Below are 27,330 nucleotides of genomic sequence, written 5' to 3'. Positions count from 1 at the left end.
TACAGTCAGCAGAATTTCTTAACTAAATTGAATAACTGCTGTAATGAATTTGATATGAAAATCAACAATAAAAAGACTGACTATGAAAATAGGCAGAGCATTAAAAACATCAGCTGCATCCTGAATGAAGAAATTATAGAACAAGTAAAACATTTCATCAGCTGTATACAAGACAGTATTTGATTATGATCTAAGACCACACATATGAGATTTCTGAAAAAGATCAGGGGAGTAATCAGATGGCAGCATTATATTAAAAATGAGGATTAGGAAGCAACTTGATATTGTTAGCATTCACAAATGTGTAGGCAGATCTGATGTAAGGTGGTATGGCCCATTAAATAGAATGGGAGAGGAAAGATTAGCAGAAGAGGTATTTGATGGTAGGAGAAAGATCCAAAGCAAGTTCAAGATCTTGATAGATTGATATAGTAAGATTTGTCTTATAAAACAGATATATATGACCCAACAATATAGGATTCCTGACTGATAACAGATTCATTTGGAGGAAAATTGTTGATAGGAAGTTAGTAATAATATTACTGGCATAATATCCTAATATCCCTGAGAGTACTTATCAGGAATTTGCTGATATTTTCTTATGCTTTAGTTATAAATGTAATTTGCAAGAGTGTATCATCTGTGTCCATGTCACATCTGGCATTGCAGATATGACATGGACAGATGGAAGAATAGAGATTGATGAATTACTGTTGCTTGGGATTTTGAAGAAACTTAATGCAAATACAGCCACAGGATTAGATGGCATAACAGTTAATTTGTTATGAATTTAGAAGGGAATTAGCACCTCCTTTAACCGAGCTGTTAATTTAACCCTCGGTGCCAATGTAGTGGTAAGAGGGCAAAAATAACCCTTGCAAAAGGAAGCTTGAGGGCAGAGGTAGCAAATTATAGACCAATGAGTATCTCAGTATTGGCATTTAATTTATTGGAGAAGTTAATAAGACAGAATTCAGGACTGGATGGACATAAATATGATACTTTATAAGGAGCAACAAGCTTTTGTGAAGGGTAGGTCTTGCCTCAGTAATTTGCTTACTTTTTATAATAAAGTGACAATTGAGTTGGATAAAGTAAATGGCTGCTCAGTGATACTGCTAGATTTTGCACAGTCATTTGACAGGATTCCACATGGCATTCTGTTGCATATGTCCTGATTTGCTCCAAATCAGGATGGATATGAAGCTGGTGATTCAGATCGGTGAGTGGCTGATGGACAGATATCAAAGAGTGGCTTATGGAGGAAGGAACTAAGTCCAGAAGAAGGTGGACAGCAGGACTCACTAATTGGTCCTATGCTGTTTAATTTGTGTATCAGTGATATAGGAAGTGATTTGACAGAAAATATTCAGTTGTATACTGATGATGCAGAACTGGAAAGAGCAATAGTCAATGAAAGTGATCTGGCCATCCTGCTGGATGACTTAAATAGACTAGTAGGATGGGGAAAGGTAAATGGTTGCCAGTTTAATGTAGTCAAGAGTGAGGTGTGCACATTGAGAAGAAGAGATCACAAGCTATATGCTATATTGATGGAACTGAACTGCAGAAAATTGATGAAGCCACGAACTTGGGGGGAGTGATTGTAGACAAAGAGTTGAAGTTTAGAGGGCATATTGCAAAGGATGCTGAAGAATACTCTGACAGATAGGGATAAGGAGGTTATTGTTGCTCTGTATAAGGCTTTAATAAGGCTACATCTGGACTGCTGCACAGGTCTGGTTACCTGAAATCAGTGAGGATGAAGCGGTGGAGTGGATGCAGAGGTGAGTGATGAACATTGCATCAGGTTTGTGGAATGCTCCATTTGAGAATAGATTGAAAGTCAGTGGACTACAAAAACTGGTTAGGTGAAGAAGAGGAGATATGATAGCAGCATATAAATTATTAAAGGGATTTTATAGGATGGACACTGAAGTTTTTTTTCAGTGCATAGCAGGAGGAGAGAGAATGAGAGGTCACCCCTGGAAATCTCTAACCACATTGTGTGAGAATGTGGTTAGTAGGGTGTTAGTACTAGATTTTTTTCTTGGTTGGTAATGAATGGGTTCCCAGAGGTGGTTTCAAGTGCTTCATCAGGGAATGAGTTTAAGTAGAGGTATGATGATGTGAATAATGACTAGCGTGTAAATAATGGGTCTCCCATGATGAGTCTGCTGACTCAGTGGAGGTACCTGTATAATAATAATAATCTTCTTCATTTCATGGTATTAGGACTGTTGTCCTGTTCTGGACTCACATCATCTCTTTAAGGATGTTACTCTGTTCTTTTTCTTTTTGATTTATATTTTAGTATTTTTTAGTTTTTATAATTATATATTTTTGTTATGTTGATTCTTATTCTATCTTTTGTTTAATTTCTGTGTTTCCATTTTTATCTAGTTTATCATATCCTTCTGTTCTTAGAAATTTCATTTCTACGAATGTTATTTTCTGTTTATTTTTTTCTTTTTTCATTGAATTCCATATAACATAACAGGTTTAGCTAAAATATTGAATATTCTTTAATCTTGTATTTCTTTGTACTAAATTTGGTTTAGAGATATCATTAATCATGCATGTATTTATTTTGTATTTTAATGAATTTATTCATTTTATATTTTGGATCTATTTCTTCAGCAGTTTATATTACAACTAATATTATTAAAATTAGTAACCTGTTCAATTGGTTTATTATTCAGAACACTTTTACTTCTTACTGTTCTCTTCCTTTAATTAAATGCCATGTTGTTGTTTTTTTCCAGAAGATATTATTATTATCAACACCCGACCTCCATGGAGTCAGAGACTCATCGTGGGAGGTACTCACTATTGCATACAATGCTCATCCAACCATGTCTTAAAGTGATTCAATGTGTCCACATCCACAACACACTCAGGCAATGCATTCCACTCACTAACCACCCTCCATGCAAAGAACCTGCTTCTCATGCCTTTGTTCACACCCTCCTTATACTGTTTCCAGCAATGGCCTCTTGTTCTACTTCCCTCTCCAATTCTATGAAAAATCTTTTCCATGTCTACCTGATAACAACCCTTGACCCAGTTTATGTCTCAATCATATCCCCCCCCCTTCCTCCTATTCACGAGGCTCTGCAACTTACATCCCCTCAATCTTTCCTCGTCACCATGAAAACCCAGTGACCAAATCTGTGCACAATTATCCATATGAGGCCTGATCAAGGCCTTATACAATGGAATCATAACCTCTCTATTTCTGCATGTCAGGGTTCTCTGCATCATTGCCATTATTCGATGTGATGTCTTCACAACGTGTGCAATGTGGCCCCTGAATTTCAGGTCCTTGTTCACCATCACACCTAGATCTCTCATCTCCTCTACTTCTGTTAGAATTTCCCCACCAAGTGTATACTTGGCATCCCATTGTTGCTTACCAAATCTCAAAAACCATACACTTGGCAACATTGAACTGATAGTCCCACTTACCTGCCCATTCATGCAATCTATTCAAGTCCTCTTGTAAGGCATTAACATCAGCCTGACTGTGCATTGCTCTCCCCAGTTTTGCATCATCTGAAAACAGCTGGATATCACTAGTTAAATCCAACCCAATATCATTAACATACAAATTGAACAACAATGGCCCCAAAACTGACCCCTGTGGCACACCACTGGTGACCTTTCTATTTCGAGATACTGCACCCCCATATAAAACTTTCTGATACCTAGCTGACCCAGTCACTGATCCAATACAGGTCTGTTATCCAATCCCATCTCTTTCGATTTAATTAAGCGCTTGTCGTGTGGCAGTCTATCAAAAGCCTTTGCAAAATCCAAGTACACCCCTGTATATGCATCTCCTCTGTATTTGTCACCTTGTACATAAGTACATAAGTAAGTTAGTGAAACATGATCTCCCCTTAACAAACCCATGCTGATAACCACAGAGAATACTGCTGTTATCAACCCATTTCTGTATCCTACTTCTCACCAATCTATCCAGGACCTTCACCACAACTCCAGATATATAGACCGGTCTATAATTTGAAGCTACAGCCTCATCACCACCTTTATGCAGTGGAATAATTTTACCCTCCTTCCACTCCATTGGAACCTCTGCTGTTGCAAAACTCTTGTTAAACAGGCATGTGAATGCTACTGCCAGTTCCCTGGAACATTCCCTTATGATGCGTGTTGATATTTCATCAAAATCCTATCGCCTTATTAACATCAAGGTTATTTATTTCCTCAAATACCTTCTGCTCACTCACAATTAAGATTCCTCTCCTATGTCCTCTACACTTAAGTTCCTCATGATTCCACCCTGATCAGAATGAAACACGCTTATAAAATGATCACTGTACACTCCTGTGTACAGTGATCAATTACCACTTTCATTCCTTAACTTCATCTTTCCATGATCATTCTTCCTTCTACTTGCCACATATCTAAAAAAACTCTCTAGGGTTTTTCTTAGCCTGATTTGCCAATTTCTGCTCACACTCTACTTTTGTTTTCCTTACTAACTGAGTCACTCTCCTGGCTTGTTCTTTATACTCTTTATGTGACTGATTACCACCATTATTTATCTTGTACTTCCTCCAAAGGACTTTCTTTTTTCCAGATTTCATGCTTAAGCTCCACATTCATCCATTTTACACCAACCTTATTCAGCCTTTTGGCCTTTGGGATACATTCGTACATTGATGCTGTTATGTATTTCTTTGTAAGGTCCCATGCAGCATTTATTTCCTTACTGCTCAACTCCTCGTTCCATGTTATAGCTCGAAGTTGTCTCCCAAGCTTGTCATAATCACCATCCTTATAATTCCTCATATATCCTTTCCTCGCAAAAGCCTGCATATGATTAGCCACGCCACAGGTGATGACTTCATGATCACTTTCACCAACTGGAGGAAAATATGAAACCCCTCTAACAATTACATCCTCTGAGGAAATCATGAGATCTAGAACTCTTGATCCTCACATGCCTTTCTTTACATGCTGCCTGAGATAGTTATCTCTCAAGAACTTGAGAAATTCACTTTCCTCATTCCCAAATGCTATCTCCTCGTTCCAATCTATACTGCCATAATTAAAATCACCCATAATAATTACCCTTCCATTGCTCACTAATCCAAGTTGTTTTTACATTTCTTCATCACCACTTTCCACATTCTCAGGCCTATAGCAACATCCAACTAAATATGTCTCCCTCTCAACCTCCACGTTACACCACACTGCTTCATAACCATTGCCACTATTTCCCTCTTTTATGTCTACCTTATGTAGACTTAATTCCCTGCTATCATCAGCAGCACTCTCTCCCCCCCACCTCCCTTCCTGCCCTTCCTGTCCTCACGAAAAATACTGTACCTTTCCATTTCTATTCCTGTTACGATATCATCTTCATCCAACTATGTTTCACTTATTCCAATGATTTGGGGGCAAATAAACTCAATCACTGAAACCATTTCATCTCCTTTATTTCTGATACTTCTGGCATTTGTAAACAAACACAACAGTTCATTTTTAGGTCTATAGCCAGTCCTATCCAAGCCATATGTTGGTTGTGATTTCCCCACTACACCTGCCAAATCATCTTTATCACCACTTACCACATATACCATTCTATATTTAGAAGCAATCCTGTCATGGTTGTACAGAGCTAACTGTGGTTGATCTTCCATGTTAGCAATTAAGATTTGATCATCTGCATATAATAGAGGGTGGTGCATGATTGGAATGGATAGTCATTGGATGTTGTGAGCGCAAGCAGTGTGAATGAATTCAAGAATAAGTATGTATGATAGCTGGTGTGTGTGGTATGTGGCCTCCCTCAATGAGTCTCTGATTCCCTGGAGGTCTCTCTTAATAATAATAATAATAATAATATAATAATGTATTTAGTCAGTAAATTGGTTCTAATTGAATTCTTGTTATTTACCTGTTGCCATTCTTAGGATTTTTCATATATATATATATATATATATATGAAAGAAGTAGCCTGAAATTATCAGTATATATCAATTGCTATTAACAGACTATATCAGTGGCGCACTCAGGATTTAATCTTGGAGGGTGCCGAGCGCTCAGGATTTAACCTTTTGGGGTGAGGGGGGGGGGCCGAGTTGAGTAGGCGTTTTGCGAATACACACTACACATCGCATACAACCTATAACTGAGCATCTGCAGTGATCGCTAATTCATAAGTAGCACACAACATAAATAAAAAAAATGAATTTTAATTAGGAAAAGATTTTTGGAAATTTTTCTAGTGTTTTTTCCTTTTCTTTGGGGGGTGCCTGGGGTCCCTTGGCTCCCGCCTCTGGGTGCGCCACTGGACTATATGTTGATTATTCATGCATTTCTTCTTTTCATATTAACCCTGCTTAAGCAGCAGTCCTTGTGTAATAGGCATTGCCATATGATATGAGAATTTTTTTATGTATAATCAGAATTTGTAGTCTGTGGATCAGAGAGAAAGAAGGAGATTTGTTATTTAAACAGTTGAAGGATATGGTCCTCAGAAAAAATGGTATTAGGAAAAACGCTGTACCAAAAAAACGTAGGTATGAAAGGTTCTTTTGATGAGTGTGGAGCTGAATTGTCTATGGACATTGATTAGCCAGCAGCTGATCATGTTTTTGCAGTTTTAGAGGACTGGGGATAAGTGGTAATGGCCTATTTGGTGGAATAATACCCCTGAAAATACCAACAGAAAGATGTAATACAGAAACAGAGCATCTGTTATTGTTATTATTATTATTATTATGGGCAACTCCAAGGAATCCTTAGACTCATCGAGGGAGGCACTAAACATCATGTGAAGAACTGTTCAGTATTTGACTCTGGTGACCTTTTCCACTCATTCAGCACTCTCCAAGCAGAAAATTTAGTTCTAACAGCCTTGCTAACTACACCCTTACTCATTTTCCATGGATGGCCCCTAGTTCTCCACCACAACACCTGTTCTGAAAATTTCCTCTGAATTAATCTTGTAAAATCCCCTCAGTAATTTGAATATCTCAAAGATATCACCCCTTTTCTGCCTATTCATACACTTTCTTACCATCTTGGTCACTCCCCTTCAGTTCTTCTCCACCTCCTGCCCAGTATATTTGACATCATTTGTATTAACTATTGCTCTACATCAGAGGTCAGCAACACAGTGCCTGCTGGCGCCATGGCACCCACGATGAATTTTTAGTGCACCCTCAGAGAAATTATTGTAAACTGCTTTGAAGCTCGCAGCAGTAATTTTTGCAGCGTAGATCGCAGTATATCTGAGAGATACATTCATTACTAGTATGTGCTAAAATGCAAGAAAACATAAAGAAAAAACACTGCAAAGATATCACCCCTTTTCTGCCTATTCATACACTTTCTTACCATCTTGGTCACTCCCCTTCAGTTCTTCTCCACCTCCTGCCCATCACCATGAAATCCTGGTACCCGATCGGCATGCAATAGTCAAGATGGGGGGGGGGGTCTTATAAAGACTTGATAAAGAGAAACAAAACCTGCTTGTCTCTGCTCATCAAAGTATTATTCAGTAACCAAGCAATTTGATGAGCTGCTTTAGCCACTTTTGCTATGTGCCCTCTAAAGTTTAACTCCCTATCCACTAACACTCCCAAGTCTCTGGCTTTTTCAATTTCCTACAGTACAGTTCCACCAATGTATTATATCGCTGATAATCTTTTCATCCCAAAATCCATAACCTTACACTTTGCCTCATTAAACTGACATCCATTCTCCTTTACTCAGTCTATCAATCTGTCCAAATCATCCTACACAATTTTGACATCATTTGTATTAACTATTGCTCTACATCAGAGGTCAGCAACACAGTGCCTGCTGGCGCCATGGCGCCCACGATGAATTTTTAGTGCACCCTCAGAGAAATTATTGTAAACTGCTTTGAAGCTCGCAGCGGTAATTTTTGCAGCGTAGATCACAGTATATCTGAGAGATACATTCATTACTAGTATGTGCTAAAATGCAAGAAAACATAAAGAAAAAACACTGCAAATATAATACATGATGGTACAAATTAAGTGAATATTGAATTCAACATTATTTCATAGCCGAATATAGAAACTACAAGAGTTTCGTGCCGAATATATAGAAACTAAAAGTTTCGGTGGATTCAAGCATAAGTAGTGCCTTATGGGCAACTCGTAGTAAAGGTTGAGCAAGCTCCAGACCTCTTTCCTTAGTATTTTTCATAAATGTAAAACACATCTTGCAGAGATCAGCAACCTTTTAAATATGAAGAGCGCAATATAAAATTTGAAAATTACGGAGGGCTCATGACACAGGCATTTTTTCTCTCATTTCAGGCTTAGAAATTCTATGATTAGTTGTTTTTAAGAAAAATGAGATTTCAAATTTTAACATTATTTTATTTACCTCGCTTTTACAACATATTTTTGTCACGTATGAATGAATATAAAATACCATAAAAAATGAATACAAAAAGAATATTCATGCTAACAATTAGCAGATCAGATGCGAATGGCTTGCTTTATCAATCATAATGGCAAATGTATTTGTTTATTATGCAATAATAGTGTGGCTATTTCTAAAAAAAGTAATATAGAAAGACATTTCAAAACCATTCATGCCAATTGTAATTTTAAGTATAATTATTTAAATCAGGAGGAGTCGGCAATGCATCGCCTGTGAACGTCATGCCACCCACAGTATTGCGCCTTTCATATTAAAAAGGTTGCCGACCACTGCTCTACACAACTTTGCATCATTGGCAAATAACTGAACAGTTGCTCTCGGATCCTTTCCTATATTGTTAATGAACAAATTAAATAGCAGTGGTCCAAGAACAGAACCCTGCGGGATGCCACTAGTCACAGGTCTTCTTTTTGGACTCTACTCCTGAATAACCTACTCTCTGATATCTCTCCATCAATCACCCTCCTATCCATCTCACAACCCTATATCCATCTCCATTAGTTACAGTTTGCTTATTAGAATTCCATATGGCATCCTGTCAAAGGCCTTTGCAAAATCCAGCGGTATCACTGTAAACCCATTACTTTTATCCAACTTAGCTGTCAGTGTCTTATAAAACGTGAGCAAGTTACTGAGTCATGATCTACCCTTCAGAACCCCCCCCCCCCCCATAAAATATCCAATTTCCATATATCCATTCCTGTATTTTGCTCTTGACCAACTTCTCCAATACTTTGACAACTCCTGATATGCTGATCAGTAGGTAATTTGCAACCTCAGTGTCTTGGAGCCTCCTTTATGCAGTGGGACTGTTTACCCCTCTTTCTCTACCCCCTTGAGCCAAACCCAAAGATAACACTTAGATTAAACAAAATGGTCAAGGGCACTGACAATTCCTTTGCCACTTCACGTAAAACTTGAGCTGATATACCATCCAGTCCCACAGCTGTATTCACATTAAGGCTCTGTAATATGCTATTCACCTCCGTTTCATTTACCTCAGTTCCCGTATAAGCCATTGGTTCCCTCATTCCTGCAATATCACCACTTGGATGTTTAAATTCTTGCAAAGTGTTCACTTAGTAATTGTATTATTTCAACTGATTCAGTTACCTCCCTACCATCAGCATTCCTTAAAATCATTCTGCCATATACGTCTTTCTTTTATTTGTAGAATATCAAAAGAATTGTTTGGGATTCTCTTTAGTCTACATTGCTAACTTCCTTTCATGATTTGCTTTTGCCTTTCTTACCACACTAGTTATCTTTCTGGCCTGTGCTTTGTACAGTTCATGTGCCTGCAAGTCACCTTTCTCCTCAAATTCCCTCCATGATTGTTTCTTTTTTTGCAACTCCAGCTTGATGGTGTTATTCAACACCATCAATATAGAAACTACAAGAGTTTCGTGCCGAATATATAGAAACTAAAAGTTTCGGTGGATGCAAGCATAAGTAGTGCCTTATGGGCAACTCGTAGTAAAGGTTGAGCAAGCTTCAGACCTCTTTTCTTAGTATTTTTCATAAATGTAAAGCACATCTTGCAGAGATCAGCAACCTTTTAAATATGAAGAGCACAATATAAAATTTGAAAATTACGGAGGGCTCATGACACAGGCATTTTTTCTCTCATTTCAGGCTTAGAAATTCTATGATTAGTTGTTTTTAAGAAAAATGAGATTTCAAATTTTAACATTATTTTATTTACCTCACTTTTACAACATATTTTTGTCACATATGAATGAATATAAAACTTGATTTTATATTCATTCATATGTTCATTTTATATTCATTCAATGAATATCTCACTTGATTTACTCTCCTGACTTTAGGTATGCAGTCCAGCCCTTGCAGTTTTACATGACACAAGCAATATCTCCTAAGCTTGTCATACTTACCAGCCCTATAATTCCACTTATACTCCATCTTAACTGAAAATCCCTCGTGTTTAGCCACCTCGCAGGTCAAGACCATATATGATCACTCTCACCAATTGGTGGCAATGTGGTCATATTCATTATAGACAAATTCTAAGATGAAGTTATAGATCGAGCACTCTCAAACCCCTAGTATATTCCATTACAGTTGTCTGAGGTAATTATCCCTTAGTAACTGCATGAAATTTCATTGAGTCTGTTTGCCAATGCATACTATCTCCATCTTTTCTGTCCCCTTTTCTATAGAAGCATCCAACTGTATATTTTGTTCTGCTGGCCTCAGTCTCACAATAGATATCTTCAAATGTGTTATTTTGAGTGTTCCTGCAGTTGAACTTCTACTCTCTTTGGTTGCAGTTCATCCACTATCAGCAATAACATTCCATCATTCTTTTCTCTCTATCCTCCCTGAACACACTATACCCTTCACATTCTATCCCACTAACAATATCATCTTCTGTTAACCATGTCTCAGTAATGCCTATGTTATTTACACGTTGACCTTTGGCCGGAATGAGCCAACCAATCTCAAAAATTCCTCCTGCTTGTTCCTAATGCTCCTAGCATTAGTGTACATAAAGTGCAAATGCACCTTAGGCCTATCCCTATCCTGATGCTTTATGCTAACTATCCCATTCTGGTTTGTAACCCATGGGTACTAACTTAGACTTATTATACACATTCTTACACTCTACTGCTTCACTGATATCTGCATACCCTCAACAGCTTACCCCCCCCCCCCAAAAAAAAGCTCTAATTTCCTTGATTCTGCACATCCACTTTCACTTCATTCATTCATTAAACAATTTTTTCCAGTCGCCGAACACCAAATCCATTCAGATGCAAACCATCCTTCTTGTATAAGTCCTTTAACCGGTCAAACTCACTCCACACATCCACATATTCCACACCATCCTCCTGCATAATCTACGCATCTAGTCATTCACTATTATGGCCCTCCTTCTCAGCTCTACTGTCAAAATCGATGAGAAAACAAGTATTGGGAATCTGAGAAAGATATTAAGTGGATTGTCATTTCTGGATAACAGCAAGCATTATATAGAAGCTTTTGGTGCACATTACCTAAATGTGAGAGCAGTATTAAGGTTGGTAAATTTTGGATTTATCTAGTGTTGGGAGTTGTAGAGGTGTTAACTAGAATGGAAGAGATATCAAGTTTTTTAGAGGCTGCTGAAGGGTATATTATTATTATTATAATTACATGACACCTCCAGGAAGTCCAAAGACTCATCGAGGGAGGGCACTTACTCTACAAGTCTGTCTTCACCAACTGTAACTACCATCATCATCTATACCAGCACCATCTACCACCCACCACCACCACCACCACTCGATTTTCCCAAACAATCACAAACATCCATGTCCACAGCGGGATTCGAACTTGCAGCCTTTTGGCTGGAGAATGGATACACAAATCACTCTGCCAACCAGGCTGGCCAATCCATGTACAAACACATTACATCAATACCTGGCCAACCAGGCTGGTATGAATGTAATGTGTTTGTACCAGAACAGGGCTGAGATATAAGTCAGCTCAAGAAATGAAATCTCATCCTGACTAGATGTCTGAATATTTTAAAAGTTTTTTTTTTTTTTTTTGGTTTTGTTTTGCCATCTGAATGGATATGGTTTCAGATAAAATACACTTTGGTAGGCTGTCTCAAACTATCAAGCTCTCCTTGTTCATTCACCTTCCTAATAATGGGATATAGGATTGGACTGGGAGATGACTTCCATCAAGCCTATGAGTTCTCTGCATTCCTTATAGGCTTCATGGAAGTCTTCTCCCAGTTATCTCATTTAAACTCTTAAGTGATTCTTTTATTGTATTATGTCAGTTACAATGCTTCCTGGTTAATAACACTAAAATTTATTTTGTATAACATTCCTATGAGGTGTGTTAAACCAAAGTTATAGTGTATTATTTTATTTTATTTGTATTATTTTAGTAGCTCCTAATAATTTACATTTTTATCAATCAAATATTAAGTATTATTATTTTTTTAGTGTGTTACAGACTTGATCAAGAGTACAATTATGCCTTTGCTGAATGGCATTTATAATGCTATCAAGTCCATAATTATAACTATGCATGAAGAAGATTTTTCAGGGTGAGTATCAAAATGTTTATTTTTATTATACTTTGTATGGAAAACTGGAAACTATTTCAAGTTATTACTAATGTCATGTCAACAATTTTCTTCCAAATTAGTCTGTCACCAGTCAGCACTCTATTATTGTCAGATCTTATGTTTTGTTAGTGCTCTGATTGAAGTGTAAGAGAGCTTCTTTGTTTACAAGCTCAGTCTAAGACCACCTTCAAGGTCAGTGGTAAAAGGGGCGGCGTGAATCAAACATAGTTCCGCAGTCCAGTAAAACAGATTAAAGATGCACTAAAAGGGAGAAAGAGAAGTCGGCATTAATAGAAGATCAAGAGAATCATGAGGAAATGTTCGGGGAGTCTCAATCCTTAACCCAGGGTCCCTGAAAGGATGAATATAAGTCATGGATCTTCAACTATCAAGATCGAAATTTTTTGGCTAGGACACACGGAAGTCAAAAGGAGATAAAGAGGAGAAGGAGGTTGATCCACTGCAAGTCATCCAGATCAAAAATGACGGTTACCAGAAGCTATTAGCCATAGAGGGAGAGTAGCCAAGCTGGACCCGATGCTTTGCCAATCAGATAAATCTGCATATGCTCCGACCATTGGACCCCTTCGCCTGAGCTTCAAGATGCTGAGAAATTGCATTCCAGACCCCGCCAACCATTCTGAATGAGACGCCGGTGCTCCGAGAACCTCTAAGGAAAGAAACCAAAACCCGAGACGGAAAAGGAAACTAAGGACTCTGAGATGAACAGAGAAGAGGTACACTAAAAGGAGAAAGAACTCGTGAGTTATTTGTTGCATATTATTTTGTGTGTGATGTAAGAGAACTACCTTAAATGGACTGCTAAGTTTATTGGCTAAGATAGATATAGCCTGAAAGTAATCGATGCAAATTTATGGTTGGAATTATTAAGTGTATATATCAGAGCACAGTAAATTCCTAAGAAGTAATTGGGCCAAAAGTTTAATTGTAAGGAATTCTAAGGCTTTATGCTGCATAATTGCAGAAAATTACTATAGAGATTCTGTTCTAAAATAGTTTGCTAAAAATAGGAGTTATGAATTTTATTGCAGTGATTTTGTAAGAAATGTTACATATTTGTGGGAGTTTGCTGTAGAAGTTTGTCATATTGAGTATAGCTTAAATTAAAGATACAAAAAGCAATCTCCCTATTGCATGAATTGTATATTCAGTCTTAGTATTTAATAAACATGCTTGTTGTTTATATTCAATGAGTACCACCTGATCTTTAATATGTAATGCACTGTTTCCAAATAAACTCGATCCTGTGAGCGGGGGAGTTAAATGATAGATAAGATAAGGAGTGCATAAAAAAAAAGACCACGACTGTAATTTAATTAGGAGAGGATTTGTATTAGATAAAGACCTACTGGAAGTACTACTATTTCTTATACCATGACGGGACCACTGGTGGCGCAGTCATTAACGAAAACAAATTTCTAGTGCTCTCATGTATAAGAATATAGAGTTACGGAAGGTAGAGTAAGGATAACAAAAAGAATAAGATTGATTCAGTATAAAGAAGGGAATTAGATACATAGAAAGGGAAGATATAGATTGCAGAATAATATAAGAAAATAGAATGAGTGTATGTGCAGTAATCAGCAAACATTAATACATGCAACCTACCATCATTTACAATATGCAGCAGCTTTGAACAACATTTTACACCATCCTGGCACAAAAACGTAATGCCTGTTTTGCTTACTTTTCCTCTCCCATTCTGTTAAAGTGACCACATCACCTGAGATTAGTTCTACTAACACAATCCTGAATGCTAACAGTCAAGTTCTTTCTTAATTTAATATCTCCAATTTTAATATGATTCTCCCATCGATACCACCTCTTTTTTTGAGAACTCTTATATCTACTCTTCAATCAATTTTTTTAACCAAACTCTTAGAGCCTTGCCGCAAGTGATTTGATTTTATATTCATAAATGTAAATAATTTAACTAAGATTGATAAAGGCTGCTAAGTACCAAGTAGAAGGCAAAGAGGTCTGATAACTGTAGCACCAAATTTCAACCAATTGATTGAAGGGATCTAAGTTGAAATCTTTCAGTATGTCACTGATATTTCTACAAACATCAGCTGAAAGTGTTTTTGTGACTGCAATGATCCTAGACTATGGAATTGGGAAGGTTTTTCCACCTGGGAATTTGGTTCTGACCTACAGAAAAACTAGTTGAAGAACACACAGTTGGTAAGCAAAATATTATTATTATTATTATTATTTAACACCTCCAGGGAGTCCAAAGACTCATCGAGGGAGAGTGTGCCAACAGCATCGAACGATTGGTCCCCTTCCAACTACTAACCACGCTCAAACTTACTTAACTGAGCCATTAGTAGCAGAGGCTCTACCAAAATATACATTATGAGTATGTAGATTTTTTGACCAAAAAACAAACGTGACAAATGATGACTGATACTGGGTTTAATAGGTTGTGATAATATAAATAGTTCAACCAGCTAGTTTCACCACATATGCTAGTGACTTCTTCTGGGTTATGAAGAACAAAAAAATACAAATGGTAAACATGAGTCATTACACAACTAAAACCGAGCATGTAGGAACCATTACATAAAATTAAAAAACAGAAACATGTGGAGCATGGTAGCTGGCATGGGTCAGTCATTGTTCAGTAGGTATGCATGATAGTCTGCAAAAAAAGTTGAAGTCTTTTTGTTGAAGATGTGTGGAATGATCTAATGAGTGACTTCCAATTAGATAAAATCATTCCTAGGCTTATGTTGAGTGTGTGCCTTGTTAGTGGATAACCATTGTAGCCTCTTTGATGTTGCAGGCACTGAAGTTGTCTTCTGTGTAAGGCATGGAGCTCTTTTTTCCATTCAATATTGTGAGTGTGGGAGAAGTGGAAAGCTAGGTCTGAGCTGTCTTCTCTGTTGTTATTAATGTCTCCAATATGCTCGTTTTGTCTAATTTTCAAACTTCTAGATATTTGCCAAGTGGGAGCAAGGCCACAAGAACATGGAATATTGTAAACTCCAGGATGTTGTGAAAGGATTGTGGTGCTTAGGTGAATATAACAGAACTCATATATGGGCTTGAAAGAATAGAGTTTTTCCTTTGTTTCAGCATATGTATAATACCTAATTTTTGTGATATATAGTGCAATGATGAGAAATGTGGTCAATGACCTGTATGAGTGGGTTTACAGTATATGCTAAGAGAGAGGTCTCCTTCTGCTTTTTTCAAAATTTAAACATCTAGGAAAAGTAATTTTCCTTCTTTTTCAAGTTCTAAAGTGAATTTAATTTTATGATGGAAGGAGTTAATAGATGAAGAACATCATGTAACCCACACCTTGTTTCCAGATTATAAATATGTCAAAATCCATGCATCTTCACCAAAGTAATGTAAAAGTTCCTGCATGTTCGGTTTTACATGCAATGTACAAAACATTGAGTGTAAAATAATAACGTACCCAAACCAAATGAAGACAGTAAATAGGCAGACATCAGGGTTTCCCAACAGTGTATCACAATCGACACACACATAGGTAAATATGGCGATTGACTTTGATCATGGACGTATCGATGCAAGACAGATGAGTCATTTTATCGAGGATCTACCATGAGTATACCATCAACAGATGTACCAGTGCCCAGCGAGCAAGTGATGGTCAACCATATGAAATTCATGACTGGACTTGTATAGACCAACTGCAGGGCTTGTACAGACCAACAGCGGCACAAATAACATCCAGTTTCAATGTTGGAGTTCCAAGCAGTGTCAGCAAGTGAGCAGTATGGCATACCCTACATATCATGGGCTACGAGAGCTGATACCCTAATCATGTACCTACTGTTGACAGCTTGTCATCATGCATTGCACCTCACCTGGTGTCAGAAACATCAATATTGAACCTCTGCAAAGTGGACCAGAGTCGTGTGGTCTGATGTATCCTGTTATCAGTTGTACTGAACTTACGAGAGGGTACGGTGTGACATCAACTGCATAAGGCCATGGTCCCATCATGCCAGGTTGACTCTGTTCAAGGAGGTAGTGCCTGTGATGGTTTAGAGAGCCTTTTCATGTGACACATTAGGTCCTTTGGTGTGTCTGGAGAGGTCTTTAAATGCTGCAAGCTACCAGAATGTTCTGACTGATCACTTACACACTTTCATGACCTTTGTATATCCTGCAGGTGATGGTCTGTTTCTGCAGGACAATGCGCTACTCCTCCAGGCCGCAGCCATCTGGACATGGCTCAAGGAACACTCGTCTGAGTTAGGTACCATCCAGTGGCCGCAAAAGTCCCCAGATTTAAATCTGATTGAATCTCTCTGAGAGGTAGTAAAGCAAGACATCAGATCTGTATCCATGATCAACATCTAAGGTGCAGTTGTGGACAATGCTGCAATAGGCATAGCTGGAATTACCTCCTGCATCTGGTGGAATCAATGCCTTGGAGAGTACTAGAGGAGGACTGTTATTTGTGCTAGAGGAGGACCAACATGCTATTAGGTAGGTATCTCTATAATGTTTTGTCTATTGAGTGTAGTTAAGTAAGGGTTCATGTTTACTGCTTACTATATTTTTTGTTCTGCCTAAAGCCACTAGCATATGGGGCAAAACTAGTTGGTTTAGCTATTTATATTATCAAGACCTATTAAACCCAGTGTCAGTTATCATTTGTCACAAAATATACATTATCATCATCAAATTTTTGATATGTACCTTCAAGGGGTGGTTACTATGAGCCCTGCACAGGTGTTCCACTGGTTTTCAGTTTAAAGAGGGGGGAGAGAGTACCTGGGGGATGAACCATGCTGAGGACAAGCAGTTTCTGCATGGACAAATGAAAATGTGAAAGCTAAGGAAAGTTTTGCCCATGATAGGCAAATAAGCATTAGGCTACTTGCTGTACAGCTTGGTAAGGAAACAGCCACATTAATCTTAGAAAGAAATTTTCACAAGAGGAAGATTTGTTTGAAGTTTGTGCTGCACACCTTGACACATGAACAGAGAGAGAGAGAGCCACAGGTTGCATGTTGCCAAAATTTCATCCATGTAGTCGATCAAGATCGTGATTTGTTGCAAAGAATTGTCACTGGTGATTTCAGTTTCATCCGGAAATGAAACACCAGAGCATGGAGCGATGTGGAATGGCTTCTCCTCAGCAAAAGAAAGTCAGGTTGCAAAAATCACATGTAAAGACAATGGTCATTGTTTTTTTCAACACTGTTGGTATTATCCCCTGCGAATTTGTTCCTAAGGGCACCGCAGTGAACAATCAGTATTATTTAGGAATAATGCAATGTCTGTATGCTCATATGTGATGTGTCAGGAAAGAACTGTTCTACAACAACAATTGGTTTCTGTTGCAGAACAATGTGCTTGCGCATTGTGTGCTCCTTCTGAAGCAGTTTCTGGTTTCAAATTCAATCTTCCATATGATGAAGTGTGTCTTGAAAGGGGAGCAACCGAGAGACTAAAGGAGGTTCCATTCAGGGCTTCCTCTGTGCCTTCAAAAACCTGTAAGACAGGTGTAAACGTGTGGAGTTGGAGAGAGATTATTTTGAATCTGTGTAATTGACAATTCCATATATAGTTCTTTGTTTGGATATAATAATTGTGCGATTACTTAATAGGTGCACTGTGTACTATATATCACATTATTACTTGCCATCGAAACCTTACACTTTGCAACATTGAACTGAGTATTCCACTTTCCTGCTCATTCATACAATCTATTCAAGTCATCCTGTGCCAGAGCTTGACTCTATTTTCTCCTCAATTTTGAATCATCTGCAAACAGTTGCATATCACCAGTTAAAACCATCCTCAATATCATTAATATACAAGTAGAACATCAATTTACCCAATACAGACCCCTGTGGCACACTACTAGGTGACTTTCTTCTTTTTGGGATACCACCACCACATCAACTTTCTGATACTTATCTGACAGCCAGTCACTGATCCAATTTTACCTTATTTCTGCCCGCTTGGGATCTGTGCTATCATAAGACTCTTTAAACAAGCATTCCAATGCTACTGCCACCTTCCTGCAACATTTCCTAATGATGTGGTGATATGTCATCAAATCCAATTGTTTTATTGACATGAAGCTGATTTAATTCCTCATATATCTCCTACTTGCGCACAATTAAACTATATTCTCCTATTTTCACTACACTTAAGCTTCTCACGATTCCACCCTGATGAGAATGAAACACTGTTATACGTTGTTCACTGAATATCTTAACTCTTTCCTCTGCGGCAGTTACTATTTTACCATATCCATCCATTAACATCATCTAACCATGATAATTCATCATTCTACTTGAAAGATCTAAAAACTCTAGGATTTTAATTGGCCTAATTTGCTAATTTCTATTCATACAATTGTTGACAACTTGTTGAACAGTTTTGCTGTTCTTATCAAGTCAGTTTCCTGGTCTACTTTTTATACTTCTCAAGTAATTGATTGTTATTACCATTATTTAAATCTATTCTAAATTTAGAATTCCATTTCTAAATCCCTTCATTCATTGCTTAACTCCTCATTCCAGGCTATAAGTTCAGTCTATCACCTATGGCATAGGTGGCCAACAGCAGACCCACAACGTGATTTTGTGCGGTCCGCAGCAGAATAAAAACTATATTAAATTATGTTATTATTATTATTATTCAGGCCTCCGTGGAGTCAAAAGACTCATTGAGGGGAGGTCCCCCCCCAAGAAACACAAAGTCTATCATACCACTCCTTGAACTCATTGATCATTCTCGCTCTCACCACTCCATCAGGCAATGCATTCCATGGTTCAACCACCCTCCATGCAAAGAAACCACTTCTCACACTCTTGCTCACAGTTTCGTTTCGTAACCTTCCAGGGATGGTCTCTTGTCATCACTCCTTCCCACTGTTCAACCAAGCAAAAGAACTCCCCAGTGTCAACCCTGTAACCACTTCTCAACAGTTTAAAAGTCTCAATCATATCACCTCTCCTTCTTCTATCCACCAAACTCTGCCGTCCACATTCCCTCAGCCGATCCTCATAACTATCATTGTACAGTCCTGAAAAAACCATCTTTGTTATCTGCCTTTGTACCCTTTCCACAGTTAATTTATCTCCTTCAAATCCTGGGGACCAAATCTGAGAACAGTAGTCTAAGTGTGGTCTGATCAAGGTCTTATACAACGGAATGATAACTGTTTTATCTCTGCAGGTCAGTGTCCTTCTCATTATTGCAGCAATCCTCTGTGTTACCATCGCCACCTTTGCGATATGTCCCCTAAATTTCAGGTTTCTATCAAACATCAACCCCAGATCTCTTGTCTCCCCTACTTCCTCCAGTATAACTCCTCCCATAGAGTATGCAGTGTCCCATCGATGTTTCCCAAACGTCAAGACTTTGCATTTTGCTGCATTAAACCAAAACCCCATTCATTTGCCCATCTATCTAGATTATTCAAATCCTCTTGCAGGGCTACCGCATCTGCACTATTACTAATAATCCTTCCCAACTTCGCATCATCTGCAAACAACTGAATATCCCTTTGCAATCCACTAACAATGTCATTGATATAAAGGTTAAACAATATAGGTCCTGGTACTGAGCCCTGTGGGACCTCACTTGTAACCCTCTGCTTCCTTGAAACTGCTCCACCATACACAACTCTCTGATACCTATTGGACAGCCAATCCTGAATCCAGTTGACCAATCTGACATCAAGACCCATGCGCTGCAACTTAAATATCAGCTTATCATGTGGCACCCTGTGAAATGCCTTCGCTAAGTCTAAGAAAATTGCAGTATATGCCTCTCCCTCATCTAATGTTCTTGTAACTTTAATATAAAAGGCTAGCATATTGCTAAAACAAGAGCGCCCCTTCACAAATCCATGTTGACTCTCACAGATAACATTACCCTCATCTGCCCAATGCTGTATACGGTCCTTCACAATCTCCAAAATCTTACTAACTACTGATGACACACAAACTGGTCTATAATTAGACACTTCCAGTCTGCTACTGCCCTTATGCAATGGCACTATCTTACCTTCCTTCCATTCCATGGGCACCTTTCCAGCAGCAAGACTTTCATTGAAAAGCCAGGTCAAAGGCACTGTCAGTTCCCTAGCACATTCTCTCAAACTCGTATGAAATAACATCCAGTCCCACAGCTTTACTGACATCCAGAGTACTCAGTCTTTGAAACACACTCTCCTCCTGTACCTCTAAACCTTGAACATGCCCTATCCCTCTAGCATTAAAACTGACTCTCCAGGATGAAATACTCCAATAACGTGTTCATTGAACAATTCTACTATGTCTGCTGCATCAGTCACTCTATTCCCATTTTTATCCCATAATATCATTCTTCCATGGTCATTTCTCCTCCTACTGGCCACATATCTAAAAAAATTCCCTAGGATTTTCTTTGGATCTTAGGGCTAATCTCCTCTCATATTCCAGTTTCGTCTTCCTTACCATACTAGTCACTCTTCTGGCTATATACTCTTCTCCTGTCTCCTTATATCTCTTCCACAGCCTCTTTTTCACATGCAATTCCTGTTTAATATTGTTTGTCATCCACTTTACTCCAAATTGTGTCCTCTTGTTCACTGGTGGTATACAACTTACCATTGTTGCTAACAAATATTCCTTCATAATTTCCCAGGCACTAATGATATCCCGGCCTTCCAATTCCTCCCTCCATGAAACTTCCCCAAGTTGACGTCTTCGACTATTATAATCACCTGCCTTATAATTCCATATACGTTCCCGTCTCTTTGATAGTCCTGCATGTCTGTTCATTTTCCAAGTCATAACCATATGGTTACTCTCTCCAACTGGTGGGAGAGATGTCATCTCAGTTATTATCAACTCTTCTGATGCTATAACCAAATCCAAAATTCTTGAACCTCTTGTTTCCTTTATTACATGTTGCCTAAGACATTTGTCCCTCAAGAATTCTAGAAATTCCATTCCCTTATTGTTACATGCATCTTGTATTATCAATTTAGCTATTAAATTGATAATACATATAATAAAACAAAGAATTTAGCTATTAGTTTTGACCACAGATTTTCTGATTGATATATTAGTTATATTCATTATTTCTGATGATGGAAACAATTTATATTCTCAACATGGAATCAAAATTGCTATAAAAAGATTACCCAGTTTATAAAATCTACTTGTTCTCTGTGGGAGTGGTCGATTTCTATGCACTCCAGAGTAACACATCATTGAAAGTCACTTGCTCTGCTCTGGTTACAGTGATCTGTTTCAGAGACTCAGTTTCAAGTATTTTATATTGTTCTCCCAGTAGTAAAATGATTTAACAAATATAGTAATTCAATACATATAACTATTGCCTTGAAAAACTGCAGAGTTTATTTAAGTTCTATCTAAAAGTGTGCAGCCTGTGATGCTACCACTCATCATATATTGACCCTCGTATAGAATGAAATTTGCATGCCTGACCTATGGTATCCATAATCACTAGCCTTAGTTCCACAAACACTGCTTGGAAAGAAGGCAACAGACACCTACATGAGCATAGTGCATCATGCCATGTAACGAGTCATGTTTGTAGCCAGTATAAATTGGACAAATATGATGCTCCCAAGTCACTGTAACTCTTCTGGGTGAAATGTCTGCAATATGGACTGACAGAGTTTGAAAGAGGCATTGTGATAAACTGCCATGTTACAGTTCTATCTGTTCAGCAGAATGTGGACAAATTGGTCCATCCCAGGCCTATAATCAATGATACCATACGGAGGTGGAAGCACAGAGAGTCAACTGTAAGTAATACCTGCAATGGACAATTTATCACACTCACTGAACATGACAGTAGGAGGATGCTACGAAGAATTATATGTAAAAACTTCCATTCACATGTTGAACATTGAATGTGGTGTTTTGGGCATCGACTGGAGCATGAATATGAACAAAAACATTCAGAATCGAAGCTCACAACGTGAGTTTCAATTGTAGGACTGCAATATGCAAGCCCTGCATTACCCTAACTAACATGCAGCATCTTCATTGGTGCAAATAGCATGTGCAGTGGGACATGGAAGCTTGGAAAATTGTGTTATGAAGTGACGAATCACACTACTCTCTCTTCTGAGCAGATGTATGGGTGTAATGGATGTCCAGTAATCGTCTCTTACAGGAGTGCATAACTCCAGCTATTAAAATTGGAGGTGGCAGTGTGGTGTGGTCCTATTTTTCCTGGTTTGTCCTCCGATGTGGTGCCATGAACACTAAACTGTGAGAGGTAGGACATTATGGACAATACAATGCTTTACTTTGTAGCATTTCTATGGAACTACCCATTGTCTTTTTCAGAAAAACAATGCACCTGTTTGCTTGCTTATTAAATTACTTAAAGAATTTACAACGTACAAATGATATAAATTAAAATTAAACTTGAATCTATATTCTAATATTTCGGCAACCTCACGTTGCCATTTTCACAGGAATTTAAAATAAAGACGTGCACGCAGGCACTACACACAGTAACTGAGGATGAAGCAAGAAGCTGTTGTTTCTCCTAAAAGTCCTGATGGTGCCTCCTAGTGGGCTATGTATGTATTATTCACGGCCGTTGGGCTGAAGGTCTTCTGATGCAATTCTCCCAAATTTGCGGCAGTCTCATGCAACCAGATTTGGTTTGGCATGTTTCTTAGGGCTGAGGCTGATTCCATGAATAGCCTTTCAAATTTGAATTTACTGCGGGGCCGTGACTTTTTTCCACCGTATTCTGTGGCAAGTATTCAGAGCATGTCTCCAAGACCAGAGTGGCTGTACTAGTGAAAACGGATGTAGTCCTTGTGTTCTGAAATTCTGATATTTGCTGTTTGGCCAAAGTAGGACAGCTTACAGCTGCAAGGGACCTGGTATACACCAGGTAGGTCTAAGGGAGGTGGTTGGTCTTTAGTGGAGCGGATAAGGGAAGCCAATTTTTTATATGGTCTGTAACAAGAGGTCAAGTTATGTTTTTTTAAGATTTTGGTAATTTTTTCCGAGGTGCCTCGGATGTAGGGAATGGTGATGGATTTAGAATAATCCTTGTTGTGAAGGGGGGGGGGGGTTAACTGGTGTCAATATTTTTTGGATTTTTTTTTGGGGGGGGGTAGGCATTGGCTGAGAAAGTGTTGAGGATGTGGTTTAGTTCCGTGGTTAGGGCATTGTCATTTGAACAGATAAGTTTAGCCCTGTTGTGTAGTGTCTTAATAACAAATATAGTGAACCATGGGTTCACCACTCTCCCTACCCTTGACCAACTTTTTTTATGGAGACTTTTGAAGAGAAAGCCTTAAACTCTACCCCACAAAAACTAAACTCTACCCCACAAAAACCAACTATATGGCTTTGCTACATTGATGATGTGTTTGCTATTTGGCCACATGGCTCTAATATACTCCTCTCCTCCCTAACACACCTAAACAACCAACACCCCAGAATCTAGTTCACCCTGGAAAAGGAGAAAAATAACAGCCTCCTTTTCTTAGACACACTGGTCACCCGCCAGCCTGATGGAACCTTGGTTTTCTCAATTTATAGAAAACCCACCCATACAGGTAGATACGTTCACCAACAATTCCTCCCCCCCCCCCTCACAACAATATGGAGTTATTAAGACACTACACAACAGGGCTAAACTTATCTGTTCAAATGACAGTGCCCTAACCACAGAACTAAACCACATCCTCAACACTTTCTCAGCCAATGCCTACCCCCCCCCCCCTCAAAAAAAAAATCCAAAAAATATTGACACCAGTTAACCCTCCCCCCCCTTCACAACAAGGATTATTCTAATTCATCACCATTCCCTACATCCAAGGCACCTCGGAAAAAATTACCAAAATCTTAAAAAAAAACATAACTTGACTTCTTGTTACAGACCATATAAAAATTGGCTTCCTTTATCTGCTCCACTAAAGACCAACCACCTCCCTTAGACCTACCTGGTGTATAACAGGTCCCTTGCAGCTATAAGCATTCCTACTTTGGCCAAACAGCAAATATCAGAATTTCAGAACACAAGGACTACATCCATTTTCACCAGTACAGCTACTCTAGTCTTGCAGACCATGCTCTGGATACTCGCCACAGAATACGGTGGGAGAAAGCCACGGTAATACACCATAGTAAATTCAAATTTGAAAGGCTATTCATGGAATCAGCCTCAGCCCTAAGAAACATGTCAAACCTCAACAAATTTGGTTGCATGAGACTTCCACAAATTTGGGAGACTTACATCAGAAGCCTTTAGCCCAACGGCTGAGAATACGTACATAGCCTGCTATGGGGCAACATCAGGACTTTTAGGAGAAACAACAGCTTCCTGCTTCATCCTCAGTTACTGTGTGTAGTGCCTGCATGCACGTGTCCTTATTTTAAGTTCCTGTGAAAATGGCAACGTGACATTGCCGAAATATTGGAATACAGATTAAAGTTTAATTTTAATTTATATCATTTGTACGTTGTAAATTCTAACTTAAATGAAGTAATTTAATAAGTATGTATAACCAATGTCTAAGCCTTTCTACGAGAAGCACCTATATGCTGCAACTGCATCATTTGTGAACATGAACATCACGACACTTGACTGGCCTCCACAGAGCCCTGATCTCAACCCTATTGAAAATCTGTGGAATGAACTGGAATGTCAGGTGAGGTTATGACAGACATAACAGTCCTGGACTGTTATGTCTGTCACATAACAGTCCAGGACCTCATTACATGCCTACAGGAAGAATGGTCTAAAATTCCCATTGATTGCCATCATTTGCTTGCGAAAATTATGCCCTGTAGGATTGCTGCAGTCATTGCCCTACATTTATTAAGGTGGGTGCCATGGCTGTTTGTTTTTCACACTATGGTGTCCGTTGACTTCTTTCCACGCCGTGTACATAACAAATACAACAAAATGAAACACAAATATTAAAATAAAAAGCACTAATACCAAACACACAACAAGAAGTCATTTTAATAATATATATATACCAAAAATTCTCTTGAATTAAAAAAAATAAAAATCACTTTCTCATCAACTTTATAATATTTGTGGCCATTCAAAACTTGATATTTTATTTATCACAGAATCCCAGTTTGTATCTTCAAGAGCTACTGTATAATACAAATTGTATTATGGAAGCTCCTTTCGTAAGAAGGCTAATACATGAGTGGTTTTGTCAGATCTAATATTACATGCCAGAGATGATTAAACTTGGAAACTTCTCTTTGTAATTGCTTTGGTTCAAAATATTCTTGCCACATTTTGCTGCTCTCATTCACTGCACTGCTCCCTTAATTGAGACCAGCTCTAACAACTTTAAGTATTTATCTTATATTTGAAGATTAATTTTCTTCAGTCTGATTACGCAGACAGTAAGATCATGTATTTAGGATTAAGCTCTGGTTGGGGCTCATGGTAAGGTTTCATGTCATTTAATAGAAATGCACATTCTCTCTTTTGGATCTGCTCATGTCTGAGGACTCGTGACCTTCCTGATGATGATGCTTCACCGTTTCTTTCTCAGTGCTTCTCTTATTGCTTGTTCTAGTTTAAGTCCAGTGATTCTTGATATTTGGTCAATTCACCTGTTGGAGAGTTTTCCTCTTTTTCTTTTCCCACATGGTTTGCCCTGGATGATTATTTTTTCCAGGCAGTTGCCTTCCCTTCTAGATATGTGTCCAAAATATTGCAGTATTCTCTTTTCAATTATGTTTATCAGTCTTGTGTGGATATTCAGTTCTTCTAGGATACTTTTGATTGTTCGCTTTTCTGTCCAAGACACTCTTAACAATCTTTTCCAGCACCAGAGCTCGAACGCCTCAATTCCTCTTCTGTCATCTTTTGTCATTGTCCAAGACTCAGAAGCATAGAGAAAGATAAAAAAAACTAAGGTTTCTACAAGCTTAATTTTTGTGTTTTTGGAGATGTGCCTGTCTTTCCAGATCTTAGTTAAATCAGTCATTGCTTTCTTAGTTAGTGCTATTCTTCTTCTTATCTCTTTTTTACATCCATCTTTTTTTGTTATTATCACTCCAAGGTAGTTGAAATGGTTGACAATTTCAATTCCTTCTATATCTATCTTTTCTGCATTGTTTAAAATCATTTGGTTTTATCTTGATTTACTCGTAAACCGTGGCTTAAGCTTTCCCATTCTAATTGATTTAGGATGGATTTTAATTCCTGTTTGCTTGTTGCTATTATCACTGTGTCATCTGCATATTGTAAGTTAGATTGTTCAGCCACCTAATTTAATGCTTTCATTCCACTTTTCTAGATATCTTTTCATTGTAGATTTGGTGTAAAGGTTGAATAGTAATGGTGAGATTATGCATCCTTGTCTTGATCCTTTTTCAAATTGGAATGCAGGGGACAGTGAGTTTTCATTTCTTACTGTTGCTTGATTTCCTTGATGTAAGTTCTTTATGAGGTTATTAAATGGTTTGGTATTTCTGATTCTTGCATGATATCTCATAAGATATCCCGTCTCATGCAGTCAGAGGCCTTGGAGTAGTCTATAAAGCATTGATAAAGGCTTAAGTTAAATTCCCTTGCTTTTTCGATTATTTTGTCTGATGTTAGATATATGATCTCTAGTCCCTCAACCTTTTCTGAATCTTGCTTGCTCTTCTGAGATCTGATGGTCTATAAAATTTTGTAATCTCTCCTTAATAATGTGTAGTAAAATCTTGCTGGTATGTGAGATAAGGGCAATGGTGTGGTAGTTTTCGTAGTTGTTGTGATTGCCTTTTTTGTAGATTGGGATAATGGTG

At 38.2% G+C, this 27,330-nt stretch overlaps 1 protein-coding gene across 1 annotated transcript in view; it reads left to right on the top strand.

Moving 5' to 3' along the window:
- fws (Conserved oligomeric Golgi complex subunit 5 four way stop) overlaps positions 1-27,330 on the top strand; it is a 574,187-nt gene that overhangs the window by 423,951 nt on the left and 122,906 nt on the right. The window contains exon 15 of the mRNA XM_090393051.1: positions 12,420-12,523. Coding sequence (XP_090249177.1) covers positions 12,420-12,523 — 104 coding nt within the window. The remainder of the gene's footprint in view (positions 1-12,419; positions 12,524-27,330) is intronic.

The sequence above is a fragment of the Typopeltis vanoorti genome, chromosome 5 (genome assembly GCF_054136105.1).
Source record: "Typopeltis vanoorti isolate ZY-2024b chromosome 5, IOZ_Tvanoo_1.0, whole genome shotgun sequence".
Classification (NCBI taxonomy): Eukaryota; Metazoa; Arthropoda; class Arachnida; order Uropygi; family Thelyphonidae; genus Typopeltis; species Typopeltis vanoorti.
This window is presented reverse-complemented; position numbering and strand designations above follow the sequence as displayed.